Below are 24,047 nucleotides of genomic sequence, written 5' to 3' on the forward strand. Positions count from 1 at the left end.
TGGTCAGCCCCTTTGTTTTATGTTGTCTCTTACAGCAACACCTCCGGCAGCACCATGACCCCTAACTATACAGTAGGACCCTGATTGAGTCAGTGCAGTCTACAGAGGTACTATTGAATGACAACAACACTGCAACTTCCAGCTGTTTCTGAGTACTGCGACGGCCACTTACCATATGACCAATATTGTCCCATTGTTTCCTTGTGCTGTCTGTGGTATTCACCTGCTGCCTCTGAGCTTATACGAAGATTGTCAACTCTTCCAGGGAAAGATTTTTTTTTTGTTCTGGGTTTGTGCAGCACCAGCCATTCCCCACCCTAGTTACCTTCCACATTCCAAAGTTGTATTGATGTTGGGACAGTCAAGTTGTGAACATCTTTTAACATTCCAACCTACTGCTCCAAATAGATTAGCTCTAATTGGAAGAAACCACGTTATGCAATGTCAGTGGTTTGCAGCAGTGGCTGATCATTTATCCATTTATCACGTGGCTGTGAAAATTTCTTTTAACAATGCAAAAATGTCATGTCTTTGTTACAGGTTTTTATTTCCCTGTGAATTAAAGAAACACTACAGACTTATTCAAGGGAAAAAAAAAACAAAACTTTTTATAGGCCTAGGATCCTTCTTTCACAGTACAATGCAACAGTAAAAGATTTAGTCAGCGTAAACAGAAGGTGCAATAATGATCATCAACTATCACAAGCCAATTGCACAAAACACCACAACTACTGAAGTTAATGCCATTACTGGACAATTCAACAATACTAGCAGAAATCAAAACTTGATCAACAGTGCTTTTCCATGTGCAAAACCCAGGTCAATTCAATTTACAGATGAGAGGATTTGCAAGGGGTGAAATCTCTAAATCTTTATAAAAGCATTGTAAAATTGTGCATCCGGGGCTGTTTTACATATTTGGCAAAAGATCTACAGGCCTGAATGCCGGGTGCTAAGCGACAGGTGTCAGAGTTGCAGCCGTATTAGTCCGTATTCGCAAAAAGAACAGGAGGACTTGTGGCACCTTAGAGACTAACAAATTTATTTGAGCATAAGCTTTCGTGAGCTACAGCTCATCCGATGAAGTGGGCTGTAGCCCACGAAAGCTTATGCTCAAATAAATTTGTTAGTCTCTAAGGTGCCACAAGTCCTCCTGTTCTTTCTGGGTGCTAAGCATTCACCACTTCCTTTGAAGTAAGTGGAAACTGTAGGTTCTCAACACCACTGAAGATCAAGCCCTCTGAATTCCCCACTACAACAGAATAAAGGAAATAGTCTACTATTAAGTTTGAGCTGTTTCTATAAAGTCACTCTTGAATCTCAGCTTTGATTGATTCACTCATTCCATTTTTATTTTTAAAGCAGTCCTTATATTATGTTTAACACACAATTCCTGACTACACAAAAATATACACACTAGAATATTTATCTAAAGTACTTCAATCATCAATTAAAATGTTAATTGACACCAAAAGTCTAGGACTGAAGTAATGTGTTGGCAATTCAAATACTGTAGCTAACGTATTAAAGTTGGAGAGAGAAACACATTAACACTGAGTGCATCCGATGAAGTGAGCTGTAGCTCACGAAAGCTTATGCTCAAATAAATTGGTTAGTCTCTAAGGTGCCACTAGTCCTCCTTTTCTTTTTGCGAATACAGACTAACACGGCTGCTCCTCTGAAACCTGACATCTACAACAGTTAATTAATAGGAGTTAATTCCGGCCTTGTGATGATACTTGGCATTGCCAGGTGAGTCTTGATTTCTCACAGGTTTTAGGCTATAGAGGCAACACATGCAGGCCCTAACTCCAAATCAAAGGCCTGGTCTAGGGAAGGATTTAAGGTGTGACAGTAGCATATATTAGCTAACGCCTTCTAACTAACATGTTTTAAAAGTTGAGCATTGCCTAGTTTTGAACTTGACCAGTTCCAAACAGAACGGCTGCGTGCGAACACATTCTAACACCGCACCTTTCGTCCTAGGCTACACAAGACCAGTGAGGCTTTTGTCACTGCTTCCAATAAGTACTGGATGAGGCCCTCGCTGCTAGCACACTCAGTGCAAAGTAGGTGAGGTAGTATCTTTTATTGGACCAGCTTCTGTTAGTGAAAAAAAAAAGCTTTTGAGCTTACACAGAGCTCTTCTTGAGACCTGTGTAACCTCAAAAGCTTGTCTCTTTCACCAAGAGAAGTTGGTCCAATCTTTGATTACCTAACCCACCGTGTCTCTCTCTCTCATAAGATGGGACCGACATAGCTACAACAACACTGCAAACAATCTTCAGGAATGGTCCCTTAGGAATGTCTATGCAGCATCTGGGAGGGTGCTTCCCAATGCAGGTAGACAGACGCATGCTAGCTCACCAAAAAGAGCAGCGTGGCCGCAGCGGCACAAACTGGTAGTACTGAAGGAGTCGGGCAGACTTGGACTGGGATCGCTAGCTGGAGCCATCCTGGCCACACTGCCAACGCGTCTGTCTACTTGCATTGGGAAGCACCCTCGAAGCCGCAGTGTAGACTTCCCCTTATAGGAATTCTATGCAGTAGGATTCTGACTGGGATTGGAGTGATTGGGTATTTCTCCGCTGAAACTATTAAGTGGGCAAAGCTGGGGGTTTACAGTGCTCTGACAGCAGTAGATCCTTCACCGGGAGAGATTAGGAAGCAATCTCAAATTGCTTTGAATACCTAATAACTGAAGAAATCAGATGATGCGCTCTTATCAGAGGCATATCTGAACAATAGCTGTGTTTTCCACATTTTATGGTATCAGCATGGATCTTTGTAAATTGAATTCACAGTCACCCAGCTTACAGAGGAAAAAACAGGAGGTAGTTATTGAACCTACCTCTTTTTAAAAAGGCAAAATAAAAAAAAATATTTGATGTATAATAGTGCAGCAAACAAAAATCAACACTAACTTTTTTTTTTTTTAACGTTTTTTCTTTTTTTTAAACACATGAAGTTAAGATACAGACATAATATAAAATTCACACTGCATGGAAACCCTGCATAGCAGGGAACAAACTGGCTAGCACTAAACAACAAATGGGTATGTTAACAGCTAAAACTGCCATTTACTGGGTGCAATGAAGATTCTTATTTCCTAAAATATAAATGCAGAATGTACACAGTTCTGGAGGAGTCCTATAGAAAAAACCTATACATTTTGCTTGAAAAGGGGGCGGGGGGGGGAGGAATTCTTGGGGATAGTTTAACTGCAAAAATTAGTTCCACTTCGGTAATTTTAAGGCAATGTTATTTAGACCTGAGAAAATGAGAAAAGGTAATTTTATTTTCTGAACTATAAATATACACTCAGTCAAAGTCTAAGTATTTCCTTATTTCTCCTCCCCCTTGCACGAATGTCCCACTCCACAACAGTGGTGGGTAAACATCCAAAGAAAACCGCAGTGGGGTCTCAGGTCCTGATCTCAATTCCAAGCAAAGTCAGTGGGACTTGTGAGTGCTCAGATAACTCTTAGGATCAGGTCCCGTGCTATCTTGAGGAAGTGCGCTCTTGTTTTAACAGAGCGAATGCTAACTCGGAAATCAGCCTAGTGTGTGTATTCGTGACTGTGAAAGGACTGGTTGATTGTGTGACTAAAAATAAATTAAAATTATACAAAGTTAAGTTCTAGGCTGGAACTTTTTTCTTGGGGAAAGCAAGAAATAAGAGTTCTCAGCTTCTTAAATTTTCACTGCACCTTTGGCCATTCCCATCATTGAAGAATAAATCCTAGTACACTAATGTGAAATAGCAAATTGTTCTGTGCTCTTCCTTGGAAAAATGTAAAAACATGGCAGCTCACAAACATTTATTATAAACCGTAAGAGACATGAAAATGAATCAGGGAGGAGAGTATAATAACTCCTTAGCATGCAGTGTATCAAACAAAGTGCAACAATTTCAACTAGACAGGAGGACAGACGACTCCCTTCCAGTACCACCTCATTTTCTAAATACCTCTTAAGAAATCTACATGTACAGTTTCAATTTACAACCTTTACACTTCCTGTTTGGATAGGTGTGACTCCGTGGTATAGCATGGAACTGCAGTACACTTGTATGTTTATTTAGTTTCCTCAATGACTAACTAGTAAAAGGGCTTCAATCACTTGAGACATGGCCCCTTCCCAAAATTCAGAACTCAATCACCTCTTAAAAATGTGTTTGTTATCTCTAGAAAAGCTGTTTAAGACACACCTGAAATGCAAACTCACCAACTACAAAGCCTGTGCAATAAGCCTGATGCAGCTTGTGTGTGATCAATTCTTTCCCTCAAATATAACTGCAAAACACAAACTGTGAAGCTCTGGGCCCCCATCTGAAAAATCATACATCATGGTGACCCACCCTGGACCAGAGGACGGCTGGGAATAGCTTCTGCTGATGCCCCATTATCTAAACAGTGGCTTAGTAGAGTGGGTGAGTCACTTCAGAGCAAAATGCTCCCTTTCCTCCCCAGGAGTAAAGGATTCTGAGTCAATAATGCCTTACACCACCTCCTGGCCTGGATAAATGGGGACCCCAGCTCAGATCCAAATACAGCAGTGCAGAGTACGGCTGGCTACTAGACCATCAGGCCAATCTTTGCGCAGAGATTTTGCCAATTTTATGATGTGTGTATTTGACAATCAGAGATATGAGAGACCAAAACAGTCGTCATGTGACTAATAAGCAATTTACATCTTTAGCTGACACCTCCCTAACAACTCTAGGTAGGGCAAAGCAAATGAAACATTTCATTTGTCATTCCGGTCTGTGTCAAGCTGAATTCTGAATGCTAACAACAGAGAAATCAGCCACTTTCCCTACCTAGCTGGGACCTAAGGCCATATATCACACCACTTGAAAAGAAGTCCACCATGTGCAAAAGATTATTATGCTAAAAACCAGTTTCTTTCTACACAGTGCAGTCAACATGGCTTTCAGCTTAAGAAACTGCAGCTTGCTCTTCACAAGCCAACTTGTAGAGAATATTTATATTCTTCTGGCACCATATAAATAATATTTATACAGCTTAGACATTCTGAGACATGCATTAGATTTTAGGTAGTACATATTTCTTCGTGATCACATATGCAGATATTATTGTCAATTAAATCGAGCAACATAAATCTTACGCTGGGCCATGTCTTGCACTATCTACCAAACTTGACGGAGGCTCGGAATCATCCATGGGAAGGACCAGGCGTGTTCCCCGTATTACAAGTTCATGGTCTCCAAATGCCAGCTCCCTATCCAGTGCATCTTCTGAACTGTTTCCCACAATCCTCCTTGACGTGCCACCAGATGTGATAGAATCAGCATTCACAGTAGAATCCCCATATGTCAAACTGATGTCTCCATCATTCAAAATAAGGTCGGAATCATCGTCCTTCAGTTGCTCTTGATTCTGAATAATAAACAGAATCAAGAGTTTATTTGCTTATCGGTTTCTTATACATACAGCTAGAATTGGTCCCGAGAACAACCAACAACAGACGAGAGGCAGTATCCAGTGACGGATTCTCCTTCACATCTCTGACCACAAAGTCGTGCCCTCAAAGACTTCCTCAATCCAAACACACAAGCATAAGACATTAGCTTAACTGAGTGAGGACAACAAGGGCTTTCAGGTCAATGTTTCTTCTGAGCAGTCACTTCTCACTAAACCCTTGGTATGGACAGAGTCCATCATAAGAGGCTATCACGTACAACAGTTCACAAGTGACCAGATGCATTATGGGTACTAAGAACTGCTGGTGTCATGATTCTATAAACAGTTTGACCCTGACTGGCAATTTTCTGGTTTCTAATTCAATCCACCCACTGTGGGAAGTGTCACAATCACCACATGGTATGGAAGACACAACCACCTCCGAGGCCACAGTCACTTTGTGACCAATTATTTTCAGCTGTGAAGGCAAAATGCACAAGGGAGGTGCCTCATCTGCCAGACTAAGCGTCTGACTTTTCATAAAGCTCCCAGCGTCAGCTGTTTCATGGAGCAGGAGTCCCAAGATAGTTCCCAACAGTGACCCATGCGTTGGCAACACACTGTTCAAGTGAAAAAGCTGATGAATAAATACTTTTACTATATTCTATAACTTCAGATAACAGATGAAAAACCCCAAAACATTGGACTTAAGGAATCAGTGTACATGCTCCAGAAAGTAGACAGAAAGATAAATACATCCGATTCAGACAACACGGGGGCAGACTAGTACTAGACTTACTTCATAAGCCTGAGGACTCGTCAAGCATCTGGCAACAGGTCCGCAGCAACTAGGCAGTGTCGTTGTGAGAGGAGGGCCACTGTGCGTCAACAGAGGCTTCAGATAGCTGTGGGGTGTGTTAAGGCAGAGACAGAGCATGGCTGTATTTATAAATCAAAGTGCACAATGCCGTGGGGCAGAAATACGAAGCTGAGACAGGGCACAAGATTTAAACATGTCTGTTGATTATGGAGCCAAGAAAGAGAACACAGCATCAAGCAGCCCTGCTGAGAACACAGCATCAAGCAACAGAGGCAAGAAGTCAGTCAAGTCTATGTCAGACCCTTTGCGTTGCTGCTGATTCTGCTATTTGCTGCGCGTATCCCTTCTCACATGCTATAGCTGTTCTCTGGCAAGCGTCTCCGGCAGACTGTCTCAGGACAAAATGTCACTTCATCTTCTATTTTCTGCGTCTGTTTAAGAGCAAACAGCAAAGGTTTTGGGCGGGATTTTCAAGAGTGCCTAAGGCATTGTCTTCTCTAGGAAAGGAGGGGCATTCTTCACTCATGTTAGCTACTGCATGGAACTAACAAGAGGTAAGATAGTGACAAGACAAGGCAGTTAGTTTGCACACAAGTTAGCAGGCCAAGGCAATCCCTAGGCTCTCCAAGTCTTTACCTTAGCTTCCTAACTCACGTGCAAACTACGAACCGCTCTGTCTTCACTAGGATTTCATCTTCAGTCAGTTACTGCCCATTAACAGTAATTATTAGCTACTAAAAGATTAGCTAACGTGAGGTAAGAACACATTTTTTTTCCCCTAATGAAGATGCACCCTGTGTGACTTAAGGAACACAAGTTCCAATGATTTTAAGTCCCATTGTGCTTCTAAGTTACTTTGGAAAATCCCATCATTGGGTTAACAAAAGTGTTGGAGACTAAAACCATGACCGGATTCCAAATCTAGTTCCGCATGCACATGCTGGAGCTTGGGCCCAGCTGTTTGCTCCTGCATGGTGCATTCGCTTCCTTCCTACATGCTAGTCAGTAGCTTTCCCCCGCACAAAAAGCTGCAGCTGCTATTGGCACAGGCAACACAGAGACCTGCTAATGCTCAGCAGAACAAGCTCAATGTTGGAACCATTTAGTTTCCGAGAGGCTTATGTCTCCTCTTTATTTAAAAAAAAGCCTTCTTCCCACTTCCTGCATTAAAGAATACAGAGCATTTTACAAGGACTATTCAACTTTTCAACTAAAAGTATTCAACTAAAATACAGCAACCAGTTCCAAACATAATTTGTAAAGGAAATCTAGATATTTGGGACAATGCAAATCAAAGAAACGAGGAAACACGACTGCAACCAAATGAATGGGGAAACGAGCGTAATGAACATACCAGAACACAGTCCCAGTTGAACACCCTTTTCTAAAAAGGGCAACACCACCACTTTTCCAGAAGACAGCACCTTTCGTAAGAGCCTGGCAAACCACTTCACTATTAATTCACTGCGATGCATTAGGACAAGCAAGACAGCACAGCACAAATTCAGAATGTTGTAACAGGATAGGAAAGGGCTGAGAAGAGCTTCTGAACTTATTACTGGACTCTTGCCACAAGAACCATACACACACACGGAACTTAAATAATTCCATATCGTGATCCTTGTCGTGAGCCTGGCTTTGAGACGAGCCATTCTTCTAAAACTGTGGGTGGTAAGAGTTGGATAAATTCTCACAGGTGCAGACATTATAAGAAGCAAAGAAGAACAATGGATCAGTTAATGCTGGCTACTCCTCTCCTAGGGGACAAAGCATGCTCTGAGTTAATAGGGTTACTCAGATGAGCCAGATTCTGGCTCTTACGTGTTCTTATTTCCAGTAAGGATACTTGTGATCAAAGTTGTACCACAGCCTGAACAGCCAGGCACTTTCCGCTTTCGTACTCCTCCTTTCACTGTCCGGGGCACCCTGCAAAAGAGTCACAAGTTAAACAATGACTGCACAGTGCAATTCTCTTTCTCTAGGAACCGGATCGGCATGAAAACCCACTGTTCTGCTTATATGTGTATGGCGAGGAAGAGGGGTTCGCCAGCTTTTTCACAGCTCCTTAATTCATTATTCTCTAACACACACATCTTCTTTTGACGGTCATGTAACATCCTTGTGGAGCCTTCAGCAATTGCTTACATGGCAATAGAATACTAATGAGGTATTTCATCGGAAGCTTCTTTTAACACAGTTTAGCAAGCAGAAATAAGAAGGTGCAGCCTGTACCATGTGACCAGCCAAAAAGTCTCTGAATTAGAGGGGTTAGTACTGCTCAGCCTCAGAGCCCACTTCCTTCTACCACCTTTCCAGCACAAACCTCAGTCCTGCGACAGTCTGAAGTGGAATTACACATCGTGCCCAATGGAAGTGAAGACTTCCCTCCCCTTGTCTAATGTTATTTGTCCCTATAACAGAGCCAACTTGTTGGGGGCAGAGGCCATGTTTTTTAATGCCCACCAGTGCAGTGTGCTACTTTTGAAAAATCAAGAAGCTGAACACAGAAAACGTCTAATCCATTGCAGTATTTGCTACTCAAATGACATCGTTTCTTAAAGAAGCGATTTTTATCTGCAGATGCTTCACATGGAGTCACTGTTTTTGCTGCTTGAACAACAATATCTCAAACTCCTTCAGTTTAGAAATGGGTGGCTTATGGCATTCAGATTTTTTTTCCTTCAATCAAATATTTCATAAAAGTTTGGCTTGCAGACTGATGGGTCTGGGCTCCTCCTAACAGTACCTTAGTAATCACAGAGAGCAGAGTACCCCCCTACCCCAGATCTTATTATGCATGGGATCCTCACAAGCAGAACCCCAGTGATTTCAGTGAGAACTCCAAATACAGAGCAGCTCAGGCCTTAACGGTGCAGGTGTCACACCCACAAGGAGAACAGTTGCATGCTATTTTATCAGAGCACACTTTAATAACTCCGATTGGGCACTGCATGAGTCTTCGTCTTAGAGCTGTAAGTACTTCCTGTTTTACAAAATAAACAAATGCAGCAAGGCAACAGAGGTGCGAACAAACAGTAGTGCGTGACAACCCAAGGATTAAGAATAGCACAGCAGGCACAGAAAAGAAGATAGCATCAAAGGAAACTGCTGGAAAGTGTTACATGGTGGGATAAAGAAGAGGAAGGGTTTAAGTATTATTAAAGATCAAACACCTCAGAAGCAGGAAAATTAGGGTTCTGGTCTTAAAACCCAGTCACACTCCAACTTTAGGGCACCCTATATATAGCATGTCTTGAAAATCAAATTAAAATGTGTAGAGGCTTTTTGGCTCCCATGCTTAAGTTTAGAAAAGGGGTTTTTTCAGCACGGGGAGAGAGGGACTGTACCAGGGAACAGATGGAAGTGATAATATACAGAGTGTTGTGATGCTTTTCCCACTACCTTCTTTCAGGTTTAGTCACCTTAGACATGTCCCTTCTTTCACATCTTCACCGAATGGCACTAAAAACCTCCACCTACCCCAGGGCTGGAGCGGAAGAAAAAAAGAGCACTCGGATATACATGTAAACCATTCATATGGTTCTATGTAACCTTCTGCCATCCGACATGTGGTGCACGTCCCTAGATAAAGGTTCATGTGAAAGCAGTTAAGGAACAATATTTACCAAGTGTTCTTGATCTGAATCTACACCGACCCTGTGGAGGAGAACAAAAGGAAATGGTTAGCGTGAACACAAACAATCCCACAGACATGTGTGACAGTCTTTGGAGGCGCTCTCTTTTAGGTTTGGATCCATAGCAGGTTAAGTTCTTTCATCAGCTTTTCCTATCAGAGGGGTAGGGTCAGATTTGGCTCCAGTCATATGAGAGAGACTGCCCATAATGGACAAACGTTTATCCGCATCACAAGCCTATCTCAGAATTTCCAGCTTCCACACACTGTTCAGCCCCCCCGCCCCCAGGACTGGATTAGCACCAATCATAGCAACTCAGGGCTGATGTCCATCGATGCCCCTATTCAGAATGGCACTTAAAGCACCTGCTTAATTTTAAGCACATGCTTAAGTCCCACTGAAGACTATATAGCTGTGCCACGTGTTTAAATGTTTTCCTGAACTGGCGCCAGAGCTGTGCGAGGAAACGGGTCTGACGTGCGTGTACTGAGCACGGTTCCAGAGCATGCTAACACACCTCACTCGCAATATTCAAAATTCAGCCCTCTCTCCCCACAAGTGTGCTAATAGCACTGTCTGAGTACAGGTAAATGCATTCAGGGGCCACGGTTACAACACACAGAACTATGTGGGGGTGTCAATAATCATGAATATGATCCTAGAAAAAGCTGCCCAATGTACCACGCCTGTTTTTTGCTCTCACAAGGGGTGGGACTCAGCAGAGGAGCACTGGAAGGGGAGGGTGAAGCATGCTCTCCCCAGAGTGTTACTGACACTGGCTGGCCGTCCCTCACAGGAACACTAGCTGCAGAAGTCACTCTGCCTTTTGCAAGTGTATCTTTGGCTCCTTTGAAAAACTCTGGCGGTGTGGTACTTCTAGTATTTCATCCAGTGGTGGGTGGGGGAGGAAACATGGTAGATGCCCAAGATAAAGTGACTGAGGTGTTTTGATGACTCCTTCTGGACTGGCCTTAGTTGTGGGCAGGGTTTACGAAAATGAACCTGCGCACTAATGCTCAAGGGTAACCACCATCAGGAACATCTTATTTCAGAACCCAAGTTACCTACTGTTTCCACTTTGCTACTGAATATTTGCCTGTTACCACAGTATCCATCTACAGCAACACCCAGTGGTGAAGAGGATTCATTTCACCTGTATAACAAAGCAGTCTTCCATACAAGCATAAGAGAACACGCAAAGATTGAACTGCTTTTTTTTGCCTGGAAGTAAAAAAAAAAAAAAAAAAAAAAAACAGGATTCCAGGCTTTATTCAGTTTTTTGTATTCTCATTTGAAAGGGCTGGAACATTTTCAGACTCTCAGTAAAATGACTGGCAGTTCTCCAAAGGTTGGCTCCTCTGCACACCCATGCCTTTTGGTTTGGTGGCTCTGCTGGGAGGCACCCAGCGTGTATATTCAACGCACCCAAACATTTCTGGTGTCATCACTTGATGCAGAAGCCATCGGACAAAAGGTGGTGTGTGTGCATATACAGGGCATCACAAAAGGAAGCATCTACCCTCCTTAAAAATCCTAAATTCTGCATGTCTGGGAGAACAGTGGTAGAGAGGAAAAAAAGGAGGTGGGTTTCTTTGATCTCCCCATCCTCCATACCTGTGAAAAACTCTTACAGGCTATAGGATCCCGATGCTTAAGCAGCAGTTACTGCTGAGTCTCAGCCAGCAGACAGCTTAAAGTCCACAGCTGAAGGTGGTTGCCTCCATGGAAACAGATGTCAGATTGCCATAATGGGATAAGGGGATTAGAAGTGACGATTGTTTCAGCTCTAAGGCCCAACCGTGAGATTCCAGAGTGGGGAAATCACAGAGACTTGCACCTTGGAAAGAACCAAATAATCCTGAGTCCTGCTATAATACTGCACAGGATTCCAGGGGGATCACTGCATTCTAGGAAAAGAGAGGATGGGGGACAAAGGTCTCACTCACCTGATATGCAGGCAAGATAACATGGCTGTAGTGCCACCGCCAAAAACCCAGACGGTGAAAAACACAATGAGGAGTGTTGTGCTGAACATCATCTGTCTAGCATAGGTGGCAGTGTCTCGAATGGCCAAGGCAAAAGCCATGGCGCCTCGCAATCCTGAGAGGAAAGGCAAAGAGGTGAACTCCAGTAGCCTCATGAAATCTGCAGCCCATGATGGTTCCCACTGTCCATCTCCAGGTTTCTACAATTCCTAAACAGGGGCTTATTTAATCTAAGATGCGTACCATTGGCATCCTACAATCCTCTCCCTAGACTAACCATGCCCATTCTGCCTGCCAGGTTACTCTTGGCTGCAATCAAGTTCTCATCATCTTTTGCATTCTAGAGCACCAGCCACTGGAGGATCTCAGAGTGCCCTGATGAGTTGAGTGAAGCTGGCATTACAATCCCCATTTTAAAGATGACGAAAACAAGCAGTGAGAGGTTAAGTATTTTGCTCGAGGTCACAGCTGGTCCATGGCAGAGCTATGAATGTATCCTGACCCCTTAAGCGCTACATCATTTTGTATGTCACAGAGAAGAACTGCACTCAAAACTGATACACTTATACTAACTAGCTAGGATGTGGATATCTGAGGTGAGGCCCTGGTTTCACATGTAGCCCAGATGAGTTTAAAGTTGGAGGAAGAATGTTTCAGGCTGTTCAACAGGGTGGTTACTCGTGCATTCATGAGAGGGAGTGGCAGGGAAGAGACACAGGGACAGGGGTAACATACCGGCAAACATCATCATGTGCTGGAGATTTGTTCCAATCTTGTTTCTTCTCCCCAAATTAAGTAAAAAGGACAGGGGATATATATTAGCAGCTCTTCCCAGGAAGATGGCAAGCTACATTCGTACACACATTAAGGATATTTTTTCTTCAGTTCATTTCCCACTATACCCTACATCTGCATTCAAAGTCAATTTCTATTGTACACAAGGATTCTTAAGAAACTTGAAAAGTGTCCCATCCATTGCAATTAATGGATAGTAACCCAGCTTCAGGCGCACTGATATCCTGGTGAGGGGCAAACTACAATCTTATCTAAGCAGAATCCAGGACTGCAGTTCAAGATAATCATAAAGAGACAAGTATAAACAGCAGAAACAAGACAAAGAATACAGGGCAAATTACGTAGCAGGGAAGGGGCGGGGGGGGGGAATCACAAGTTCTCCATTCCACTCCCTCCTCTCCAGCTCATGTTCAACCTCAAAAATTATTAGCTGCATGTGTGTCATCTAGCAACTTTATCATCCTCAGGGACCTTTCTGGAGTTCAAGGTATCCCAACTACGTCCATCCCTCTGCTCAAGTCACACTCCCACGGGTACCAGATTTCCAAGCTTTGCTCGAGTTTGAAGGACACATGCTCTACGGAAGAGACAGTCCCTACAGACCATCCCGTGAAATAAAAGCTGTAAGAGTCCAGTTAGCAGGGAATACTCTCACACAGTTTCCACAGCCTTGGAGATCCAACCCCTTCACATTTTTGCCTTTCCCTTTTAAACTGTTTCTTTTAATATGGATGTCCCCCACGGTAACAATAACCTTGAAGCCAGGTTCCAGTTCTGCCTACAATAACATGCAAAAATCCTTCCAGCTTTTATTTTCTTTCCCGAATGTCATGAATTGCATGAGACACATTTTCATCATATTGCTCATGAATGTCCCCGTTCCCTAAGCCAGTTTCCACTGCAGGGGCACAATATACTACTCTTGTCTATTTCCCCAGACAGGACTTCTTTGCTCTCCATCCCCTTGGCACATTAGCACAGCCTTGCAAAAAATCATGACCATTTACCACACCTGCCACAGTATCTATTCTCCAACCCTGACAAAGAAAAAGCTAATGATATTTTACTCATCCATCAAAAATAAGTGACTCAACCCAGGCAAACGGGAGAACACAATTTTACAAGGCTGTACTGGTTTCCCTACATTCCCATACTGAACTCCTCACAACCCTCACTCTTTGTTCTGAGACACCCAGATTCCCTTTTATTTGTCTGAGCACAAGCCCCCGGTCTGCATTAGCACTAGCCCATGCAGAACAGCAAAGCCTTTATCGCATTACTTGTAGGCACCAGCTCACACTTTCATGCTGCTGATTTGAGAGGAGTTTTTCAGATATTAGCCAAGTTTAACAGTCGATCCTGATCAGCAGAGAAAGTCGGATGTAAACGGTTTGTTCTACCTGAAGTGTTCCACCTTGCAAAACCACTAGTTTTGCTTAGTACCACAGGAACACGTGATCACCCTTAGTTCCTCAGTAGCACATTTACAATTCAATGCAGAGTTTCAGGCTGAGGTGGTTATAATATCCACTGACATGGAATAAAGTAACAGACATAAAAGTCTGGCAAAAGCAGATACTGACATCTTTAAAAATCATCAACAGAGATAAAAATGCATACGGGCTTGTCTATGCAGACAGGTAGTGTGCAGTAAGCTGGGGTGCATATCTACAGCACAGTCACATGCTATGCACTAACTGGCTGTGTAAACCATGCTACTATGCACCAAATGCTCCCTACTACACCCTGACCTACTCCTGCCTGAAACGCTCACTAAATTGGGTTGCTCCAAAGGATACAAAGGCTCCCACTATAAAAGTAGGGTTGAAGTCGTGATTCTGGAAGGTGAACAACGTGAGTCCCATATAGGAGAAGATGAAATTTTCTGCCAAGAAATTCAGAAGCTCAAAGAGCTAAAGAAAAAATAAACGTAGTTAGTTATCTTGCAATAAGACAAAGGTGCTCTCCTGCCTATAAAATACATCCATAAAAGTGATTTTTTAGTAAAAGCCAGGCACATTCAGAAAACCCAACTAGTTCTTGCAAAGGAGAGAGAAAAGTGAATTTGGTATTCACAGAGGTTGAACAGTTCTTACCTGTTTAGTTCTATGCTGAGACTCTGTAGACAAGTTGTTGTATGTATAATGGGCCTGGGTGATTCCACAGAACAACACTGCTACCACACCTGGGGAGCGCAACGCCACATTAAAACTTTTGTACGTAAAATGGGAAACAGAGCTACTTATTTATATTTTATTGATTTTTATGCAACACTAAAATATTGAAATAATTATAACTTTTGCATTCATTTCTTCTAGTCTTCTCTCCCAAGAGAGTTTCATGAAATTTACACCATTTAAATTTGAAAAAAACAACAAAAAAACACTAGATTTTTTTCCCCCTAGGCTACCTGATAAGTTTTGTGGTGGAGTGTAAGTTACTTGATGCTGAGTGAGATTACTGGCTGCAATAAATACATTTGAGCATAGGGAAGCCATTTAGTAGTTCAACACATATGTGCTATTGTGTGTCTCAGCTATATGAATCCCTAATTCTCCTATCCATTCGTAGCAGCTAACACATTGTATCCTACCTGTGAAACCACATGCTTCAGCCAGCAAGAACGTGCTCCAAGACATCAAGAAAAACAAACCGGTTTCCAGCAAGGGGAACTCACGGAGTTTGGTGAACTTGGTGACGTTGAAGTCAGTTAAGGACAATATATTAACACAGCAGATTGTAGCTACACTACATGCAACAAATAAACAGGAAGACTCACGCTATAACTTATCTTCTGAGTATCAGACATTTATATTATTGTAGAGCCCAAACCTATCAGAACACATTTCCAAAAGCAAGGTGAGAAGCAGAGAGAGCCCATACTAACAGCAGGGCAGTGGCAGAGTAAGGACATGGTGATAACCCCCCTCCGTCTCCTCCCCCCCCTTTTTTTACACTGAGTTATAGTGGGAGCATATTCAATGACTTTAATAGCTGTTCGATCAGTCCTATGACAATTAACTTCACATAATCTTCAATCCAAGAATTGAGATGTAATGTAAACTTGATTTAAAGAATTACAGAAAGCTTTCTTGATGACTTACTGTCCAACTTGGTAATATACATGGGAATTCATATTTCAGGTGTACCTAAAATCACTACAAAAGTATTTATCTTCCCTTTAAAATGTTGATTGTGCCAGGTATATACATCAGGCCAGATCCTGCTTGCCTGACTCACAGAAGAAGTCACACTGAATTTAACTCCCAATATATCTTTTGTAAAGCTATATAACAAGGGCAGGACTTAGATCAACTAAGCTGCAAGTTATGAACAATGGGTAGTATCTGAAATCTCCTTCAAATGAAATTAAGTGGTCTATATTAACTGTCCCAATGATATGATGTTTGTGATGTAGAAAGAAACGGCGCATTGTAAGGAAATCAGACCATGTTCTATATAACTGGTAACATTACATGGCTTCCCTCTAATCTCACAGCTTTAGTAGCTTTCGTTAAAGTAGAACAGAAAATCATAAAGGCTTATGCTTATATGAAACACATTCTAACAGCATGGAATACACTTTCTGAAATACCAGTGAAAAGGATATTAAAGCAGTGACTACTCCTGTAGCAGCTCCCATTGCAAAAGAGCCACTGAATATCCCAAGGAAGATGCCAATGGACTTAAACATTGCTGTGACATCAAACGTGTGGCTGTTGTCGCCCGCTGGCTGGTATGCTACGATTGAACTGGAAGAAATGAACACTTCTTAGTTTGGAAGGATAAGAAAGCTGTGTGGATTTGCATGTTAATCTAATGGCTGTTGCAATGGCTTCTACTGATGACGATCTTGAAAAGATGGAGAAACATGGGCTAAAAGGCAAAAAGGAGACTTCAAGTAGTGTGCTGAAACCATGCTGTGACTGCACCTGACTTCTCGGCACACATCGCACCAACTTGAGGAATCAAATCAAGCTCTCAGTGTAACAGGTACTTTTGGACCCACCTATTCTATTGGGTTTTGAGGAGGTTTATTCTACTGTTTGTAACCCGCAGGTAGCCAGGAGTCATTCCATGAGGATACTGACCCCTCACCACAGTCATCCATGCTTTTGCCATTTCCATGCCACTCTGCTAAAATATGCTCTACTTGGGGCTACCCTTAAAGCCCATGCTGGCATTTCAGCATAGTCCAGAATGTAGCAGCCCACCTGTTTCCTGGAGTGGGTAGTGAGAGCATATTACACCTGTGCTCTGTGAACTATGCTGGTTTCCCATCTGTTCTGGGTACAATTCAAGGTACTGATTCTAAACTATAATGCCCCTTATGACCCACCTTCTCTTGGACCCTATCTCCCTAAAGAGCACCATGACACCTGGGAACAGCCAAGGCACATTTACCAACAAGCCCAAATGTTCACTTTTGGGGACTGGCCATGAGACGTTTCCAGGGAGGCTCTCAACTGTGAAACTTGCTCCTTCTGATGATATGCAATATCCCAAATTTAGTGACTCTCTCCTCATCCTGGTGCAAGCCACCTTTTTGGACACTAAACTGTGAATGATTATTAGTTCATTTAAAATTGTTTGGCGGCATGGGAGGGGTACATGAAGGAGGGCTGTTTGTGATGCCCACTGTGTGAAGTTTAACTTAACAGGATGCTGCATCTATCTACGATGCCCAGACAACATGGAGATGGGCACATACAAGTCAAACATACTATCCCTACTGTCATTTGCTGTCCCTGAAGGCATAGATTTTAAGGCCAGATTGTATCTTGTCTGACCTCATGCATAACATTGGCCACAGGACTTCCCTGCATTAATTCCTGCTTCAAGTCCAATAGCTGGGTTGGACTAAAGCAGCGCTTTTTGAAAAACATCCAGTCTTGATTTTAAAACGTCCGGAGTTGGAGAATCCATCACCACTCCTGCTATGTTGGGCCAGTGGTTAATTACTTTCACTGTTAAAAATTTGCTCATTTCTAGTGTGAATTTGTCTAGTTTCAGCTTCCAGCCATTGGATCTTGTTTCTCTGCTAGACCGAAGAGCCCTCTATTACCAAAATTTTGTTCCCCTTGTAGTTACTTATAGACTGATCAAGTCACGCCTTAACCTTCTCTTTTACGAGCTAAGCAAGCTGAGCTCTGTAAGTCTCGCTATAAAGTGTTCTCCAATCCTTTAATCATTCTTGTGGATCTTCTCTGAGCCCTCTCCAATTTTTCAACATCCCTCTTGATTTGGGAACACCATAACTGGACACAGTATTCGAGCAGTGATTGCACCAGTGCCAAACAAAGAGATAATATAACTTCTCTCCTCCTACTCAGTGTCCCCTGTTTATGCATCCAAGGACTGCATTAGCCCCTTTGGACACAGCATCACAGTGGGAGCTCATGTTCAGCTGATTATCCCCTATGACACCCAAATTGTTTTCAGAGCCACTGCTTCCCAGGACAGTCTCTCATTCTGTAAGCATGGGCTGCATTCTTTGTTCCTAGATATATGACCTTACATTTGGGTATACTGAAACATGTATTGTTTGCTTGTGCCCAGCTCGCTCTGTATCAGTGACCTGCCCTTTTCATTATTTACCACCTCCCAATCTTTGTGTTATCTGCAAACTTTACCAGTAGTAATTTTATGTCTTCTTCCAGGTCATTGGAATGCTAAATGGAGTATGGCCAAGAACTGATCCCTGCGGGACCGCACTACAGACACAACTGCTCAGTATGATTTTCCCTTTACAATTACATTTTGAGCCCTATCAGACAGCAGTTTTTAATCCATTAATGGGTGACGTGTTGATGTGTTCTAGTTCCTGAATCAAAATGTTGTGCAGTACCCAGTCAAATGCTATGCAGAAGTCTATCTTACATCAACACTATTACCTTTAGCCACCAAACTTACACTCCCATCGAAAAAAAGATAAAACCCATAAACCTATGCTGACTGGCATTCAATATTACCCTCCCCTTTAATTCTTGATTAATCAAGTCCCATAGCAGCCATTCCATTATTTTGCCTGGGATTGATATCAGGTTGACAGGCCTGTAATTACCCAGGTCAGCCTATTTACCCCTTTTAAATATTGGCACAACATTAGCTGTCTTCTAGTCCTTTGGAACTTCCTCGTGCTCCAAGACTTATTGAAAATGAGTATTAATGGTCTGAGAGCTTCTTCATCGGCTCTTTCAAAACACTTGGATGCAAGGTATGCAGACTGGATTATTTTAAAACATCTAACTTCAGTGGCTGCTGATAATAGGAAAGTGAGAGCAGAATAGAATTTGCTTTTACAAAGCACCTTTCATGCAAGAAATGACTGAAATCGAAGCAGGTAATGCAAACGCACCACAACGCAGCTAACTATTCAACTCATTCCCCGAGGGGAGACTGGAAATGGTTTTACTACACTTCAACTTTGGTCGACCGAGCTACACCACTCAGGGGTCTGGAAAAGTCACACTCCTGAGTGACAAACTTAAGCCAACCAAACCCCCAGTGTAGAAGCTGCTAAGTCGACTAAAGAATTCTTCCGTCCACAGACAGCGAGTGCCTCTCAGAGAGCTGGACTGATTACAGCAATGGGACAACCCCTTCCATCGCTGCAGGAGGCATCCACACTATGCTACAGCAGCACAACTGCACCATTGTAGCTGTACCACGGTAGCACTTGTAGTATAGACAAACCCTCAGAGGGGGAAAGCTGTCCTGGAGATGCTGGGGCAGGCAGGATCTAAGCCTACGTGCAAATCCCAAATTTCACCTAAGCAGTCTCCAAAGGCTTGCCTTTTTTTTTTTTTTTTTGTTAAATATTCAGAAACTACCCCAGTAAAAGGGAGACAACAAATCAGCGCTTTGGACTCCTAGCACAGTAATTATCTCCAACAACAAGCAAGATTGAGAGTTGACTCTCCTGTTGCACTTAAAAATTAGTTCATTTTTCTGTGTCAAGGAAGAGATTTCTGTAGCTAACTTAATAAAGGTAGGTAACCCTGGTCAGTATGCTCTGAGCAACTGGTATGAATCAAATCCACACAAAAAGAGAAATCCTTGTAGATTATATATTTAGGTCTTCAATGTAATCAACTAGTTACAGTAATGCACTCTATACTTACAACCCTACAGTATATTTTTAAAAGTGTGTTTCTATCTGTTAAGCGTGGTTACAGGACTATTGCTAAGGGGATGTGTATTAGGTCACTTAAAACACTCCTACCTTTGTCACTCCTCCCCATTTCAAGGGGAGGGCTACACACAAACTTGCACCAAAATAACGCAATGGGTTGTAGCTCACACCATTTTTATTCTGGTGCAGGTTGTACAAGTGAATGCTCTGATTTCTGAATAAGACTGTTTTATTTCAATTTAATTTAATCAGAAGAGGATGCTCATAATCTGAGATATGAGCCTTCACACACAGAACTTGCAACAAAAGGGATGAATTACAATTGATTTAGTTATTTAGGTTCACATAGGCAAGTGGGTGTGTAGACCAGCCCTGAATTTCATCATTGTGATGTGCAACATATCCACCTACTCTCACCCAGAACCTTGCAACACACACCCTTCATGTTCAGTTTTATGCTGGGACACATCTTACACATGGCTGGATCATGCAACACTTACATACTCTGGTGATGGACCCAATATAAAAACAAAAAGAGATTAATACAAATAGTCGTAGAGATGTCAATAGGCTATTCAAATTAGTAAGTACTGCTCAGATCTGAGGTTCAGGGTTGGTCCACAAACTGTAATTAAAATGTGAACAATTATCAAATCTGGGTTCTCAAATATTTCAGAAGATCTAAATTATTTTCTGCATTAATCTTAACCATAAAAGAATCTGCCATGATCACAAATACTGTATATTTCAAAACAAAACTTCCATGACAACAAACACAATGAATATGCAGGAAAACTATGTTACAGATGCAGAAAAGTTTGAAAGCATCCACTTGATTTAGGGAGACACTGAATTTCTGGCACTGGTGCTCTCGGTCCAGATATTAACTACAGTTGCAACGACTGTCTTCTTCTCAATGCAATCGCAGGTGGAAGGTGAAAGGAAGCAGCTGCTTTCCCAAATATTTCCACTAGAAAAAAAGCAAGTGTGTGTGGGTGGAGAATTATTTGAGAGTGATCTCACCGGTAAGTAGCATTAGCAGGATCCCGCAGCAAAAGAGCAGACGTGTTGTTCCTTTTTCACATTACAGGTGGGTGTTAAGATTTCCTATTGACTCACTCAATAGGCAAAAAAAAAACCCCAAAACATGCACTGTAATAGCTGTAATTATGGCCTCAGTGTTGCTTTCAATTCCCAGCAGCAGTCTTTCATTGTGAGGCTAATTAGAGGGTGATTAATACGGAGGATTGTATTAGGAGCATTAGTAATGAATTCTGATTATTATAAATATTGATATTTCTATTTTCTCTGATGCAAGACCAGGTGATTTTTAAAGTCTCACATGTGACATACATAACAATTAAAAAAACAGAACACACTTACGAAGACAGCACTATGGCAACGGCATCATTGAGGACGCTTTCGCCAAAGAGAAGGGCATACAGCTCAACATCAACCTGAAGCTCATGGAATATGGCAAGAACAGTCACTGACAAATAGAAAAATAGAGAGACATTTAAAAGGTGCCATTACTTCCTTTATGTAGATATATATTAAAGCAAACTTGGCCTTTCTAGAATTCTGCCTTCCTTCATATTTTACTAGTCTGCTTTTCAGTGTAGCAATGCTTCATGCAGTCTTTGCTACTCTGCCCTGTGCCTCCTCAGCTTTGTGTTTTTTACAGTTTATGTTATTTTTTACATACAGAACAAGGATCTGTTTCTCCCCTGTATAACGCAGAGTTATCCCCCGTTGGAGGCCTTTTTTAATTCGACCTTAACCTCGGAGTAGTCCTGATTTTATCAAAAGATCCTGGAAGTGCTGGTTAATATCAATATGAACCAACATCAAGGAAAGTGCCAGTACGTGTTAGAATTTTGGAAACAACAAAACAATGGGCCAAATTCTGCCTTCAGTTACTCTGGTTTTCCAGCAGTGTAATAGAGATTGGAATTTGATCTATTGTTTCTGCAACTGTTTGACTCCAAGTTGGTAATGAAAATGCACCAAGTTTTACGGTCAGTTTCATGGGAACCATAAGAATGTCTAGAATAAGCAAGATGTAATACACAGCAATCCTTGCTCTTGTGTCACACAGAGTCACACGGAGGCATTTCTCACATGGGCTTGGACTAATGCAATGTGATTGCCCTAAAAGCCCTTTTAAAACAATTACCATATGAAAGGCCAGAAACTCAGATATGCATATTTAAGGGGCTTTAACCCACTTACACATAAACAAAGGCATTCATCGATTGACATGAGATTAAAATCCACGTAATACTTTATGCAGGCTGAAGCAGCAGAAGACCCAATGACCAAAAGCAGGTCGGTTCAAGAAAACATGCCCATTCCAGAAAGCCGCTAATGCAGACACTTCATTTTAAACATGTGTTTAAGTCCCACTGAAGTCCGCTGGAAATAAGCACGTGCTTAACTGCTTTCCTGAATGGGGGCCATAAAGAGAATCATTTGTTAAGCACTAACGGTGTGCTTGGCGCTGCAGAAGACACAGAACAGACAATTCCTGGCCAGAAGAATTAACGGTCTCAACAAACGGACAACACAAAACACACTGGGAGAAGCTGGGAAAGGATTTGAGTTCTTATTTTAAAGTGTTCTATTAAGGGGTAACTGTCAGTGTCACTTGACTGTATTAAGTGTACAGGCACAACTTTTACAGTAAATTGAAAAATAGTATGCTACTGTACAGTAACGATCCAAAACAATGCAGTTACTCTATACTAAAAGGTTATGTTTTGGACTATTATTTTAGGACGCTGCGGTGGTTTTTTTTATTTTATTTTTTTTAAAAGGAAAGTAATTGATGGGTGAGATGCAGAGGTAGGAATCAAACGCCATCTGGCAAGAATAACCATTGGCATTCATTTTATTGTCCAGATTGAGAAAAAGACACATGCATTGCACGTGCACAAAATCTGCCCAGTCTGTACAACACAGGATGTCAATATCAGCTTTTAAACAGGTCTACGCAGGTATGTCTACATGACATCTTGGAGGGTGCTTCTCAGCACAGGTAGACATGAGCTCCAGCTGGCTTGCTAAAAAGAGCAGCATGGCCAGAACAGCACAGGCTACATACCTGAATGCAATCCCGCCTGCCCCCCGAATAAGCCCACCTGTGCCGCAGTGGCCACATTGCTATGTTTAGTGTCGAGCACTAAAGCACAGCCAATGAATGTCTGTCTACCCGCACTGAGGGCTTGTCTACACCACGCAGCTTTTAGCGACAAGGCTGCGCTGACACAGCTTTGTCGCTAAAAGTCAGCATGTGTAAACACTCTGTCGGTACTTTGTCAGCACTTTTGCCGACAAAATACTGCCAGCCCTGTGAGCGGTGTTAGCGCTCTCCTGCCGACAAAGCTGCGTTCACATTGCCACTTGTGTCTTTTGCAAAACTTTTGTCTTTCGTGGGGGGGGCTTTATTAAGTATCCGTGAAAGACAAAAGCTTTGTCGACAACTTTGCAGTGTAGACATACCCTGAGAGGCACCCTCCCAGATGCTACGTAGACACATAAGAACGGCTATAACTTAGGAGGCAGAGCTAGGCTGCAGTGTCTCAGACCCCTGAAGGATTTACTCAAATTTGCAGAGATGTAAGGCACCAATGGAAGAAATTCAAGTTCTACTACTTTAAAAAAAAAAAAAAAAAAAGGCACATTTTTGCTCTTTGTTCTTAGATTAGATTATATTGATGAGTACAAATGTGATGAAGACAGTTAACAAGCAAAAAAAAACCTTGTTGCATTCAAATATAACAACATTTAGCATTTGTATAGCACTTTGTACATCTAAAGAGCTCAGCAGGCTGGAATACGTTTTTGTTTTTAAATAATCGCCATTGTTCTGGTTATGGTTAGAGAGAGTCAGTTCATATATTAGATTAAGACCAAAAAATCTATCCATGCAAAACTTTGAGGATAGAGATTGTCTAGCACATACCAAGAAAACACCCTGAATTCACACACTTTGAGCAGCACCGATTGCTTGCATAGGGTGCTAGGGGCTTACATTTGCCACACTCACTGTGGGCCTGAACGAAAACCCCAGTAAAATCGACAGAAAGCCTCCCAATGATGTCAATGTGAGGACAAGGCTTTGGAGGGGGGGCAGCTTTTATATATAATTCAAATATTATTTTTCTTGATGGAGATCAGTTTTACCACTAAAAATGAGTCAATTTGCTTAAACTCCAAAACTCACGGAAAGATGCCATAAGCCACACATCT

General features: G+C 42.1%; 1 protein-coding gene across 2 annotated transcripts in view; it reads right to left on the bottom strand.

The window, feature by feature from the left end:
- Positions 1-528: 528 nt before the first annotated feature.
- Positions 529-24,047, bottom strand: part of SLC9A6 (solute carrier family 9 member A6) — a 36,433-nt gene continuing 12,914 nt past the window's right edge. For both annotated transcript variants that reach the window (XM_037908411.2, XM_043522150.1), the window contains exons 6-16: positions 21,180-21,285; positions 16,272-16,413; positions 15,255-15,360; positions 14,758-14,846; positions 14,461-14,574; positions 12,602-12,713; positions 11,828-11,981; positions 9,873-9,903; positions 8,093-8,172; positions 6,226-6,331; positions 529-5,402 (exon numbers count right to left, since the gene is read on the bottom strand). In XM_037908411.2, coding sequence (XP_037764339.1) covers positions 5,127-5,402; positions 6,226-6,331; positions 8,093-8,172; positions 9,873-9,903; positions 11,828-11,981; positions 12,602-12,713; positions 14,461-14,574; positions 14,758-14,846; positions 15,255-15,360; positions 16,272-16,413; positions 21,180-21,285 — 1,316 coding nt within the window. In that variant the 3' untranslated portion in view covers positions 529-5,126. The remainder of the gene's footprint in view (positions 5,403-6,225; positions 6,332-8,092; positions 8,173-9,872; positions 9,904-11,827; positions 11,982-12,601; positions 12,714-14,460; positions 14,575-14,757; positions 14,847-15,254; positions 15,361-16,271; positions 16,414-21,179; positions 21,286-24,047) is intronic.

Source organism: Chelonia mydas, chromosome 9 (assembly GCF_015237465.2).
Source record: "Chelonia mydas isolate rCheMyd1 chromosome 9, rCheMyd1.pri.v2, whole genome shotgun sequence".
Lineage (NCBI taxonomy): Eukaryota > Metazoa > Chordata > Testudines > Cheloniidae > Chelonia > Chelonia mydas.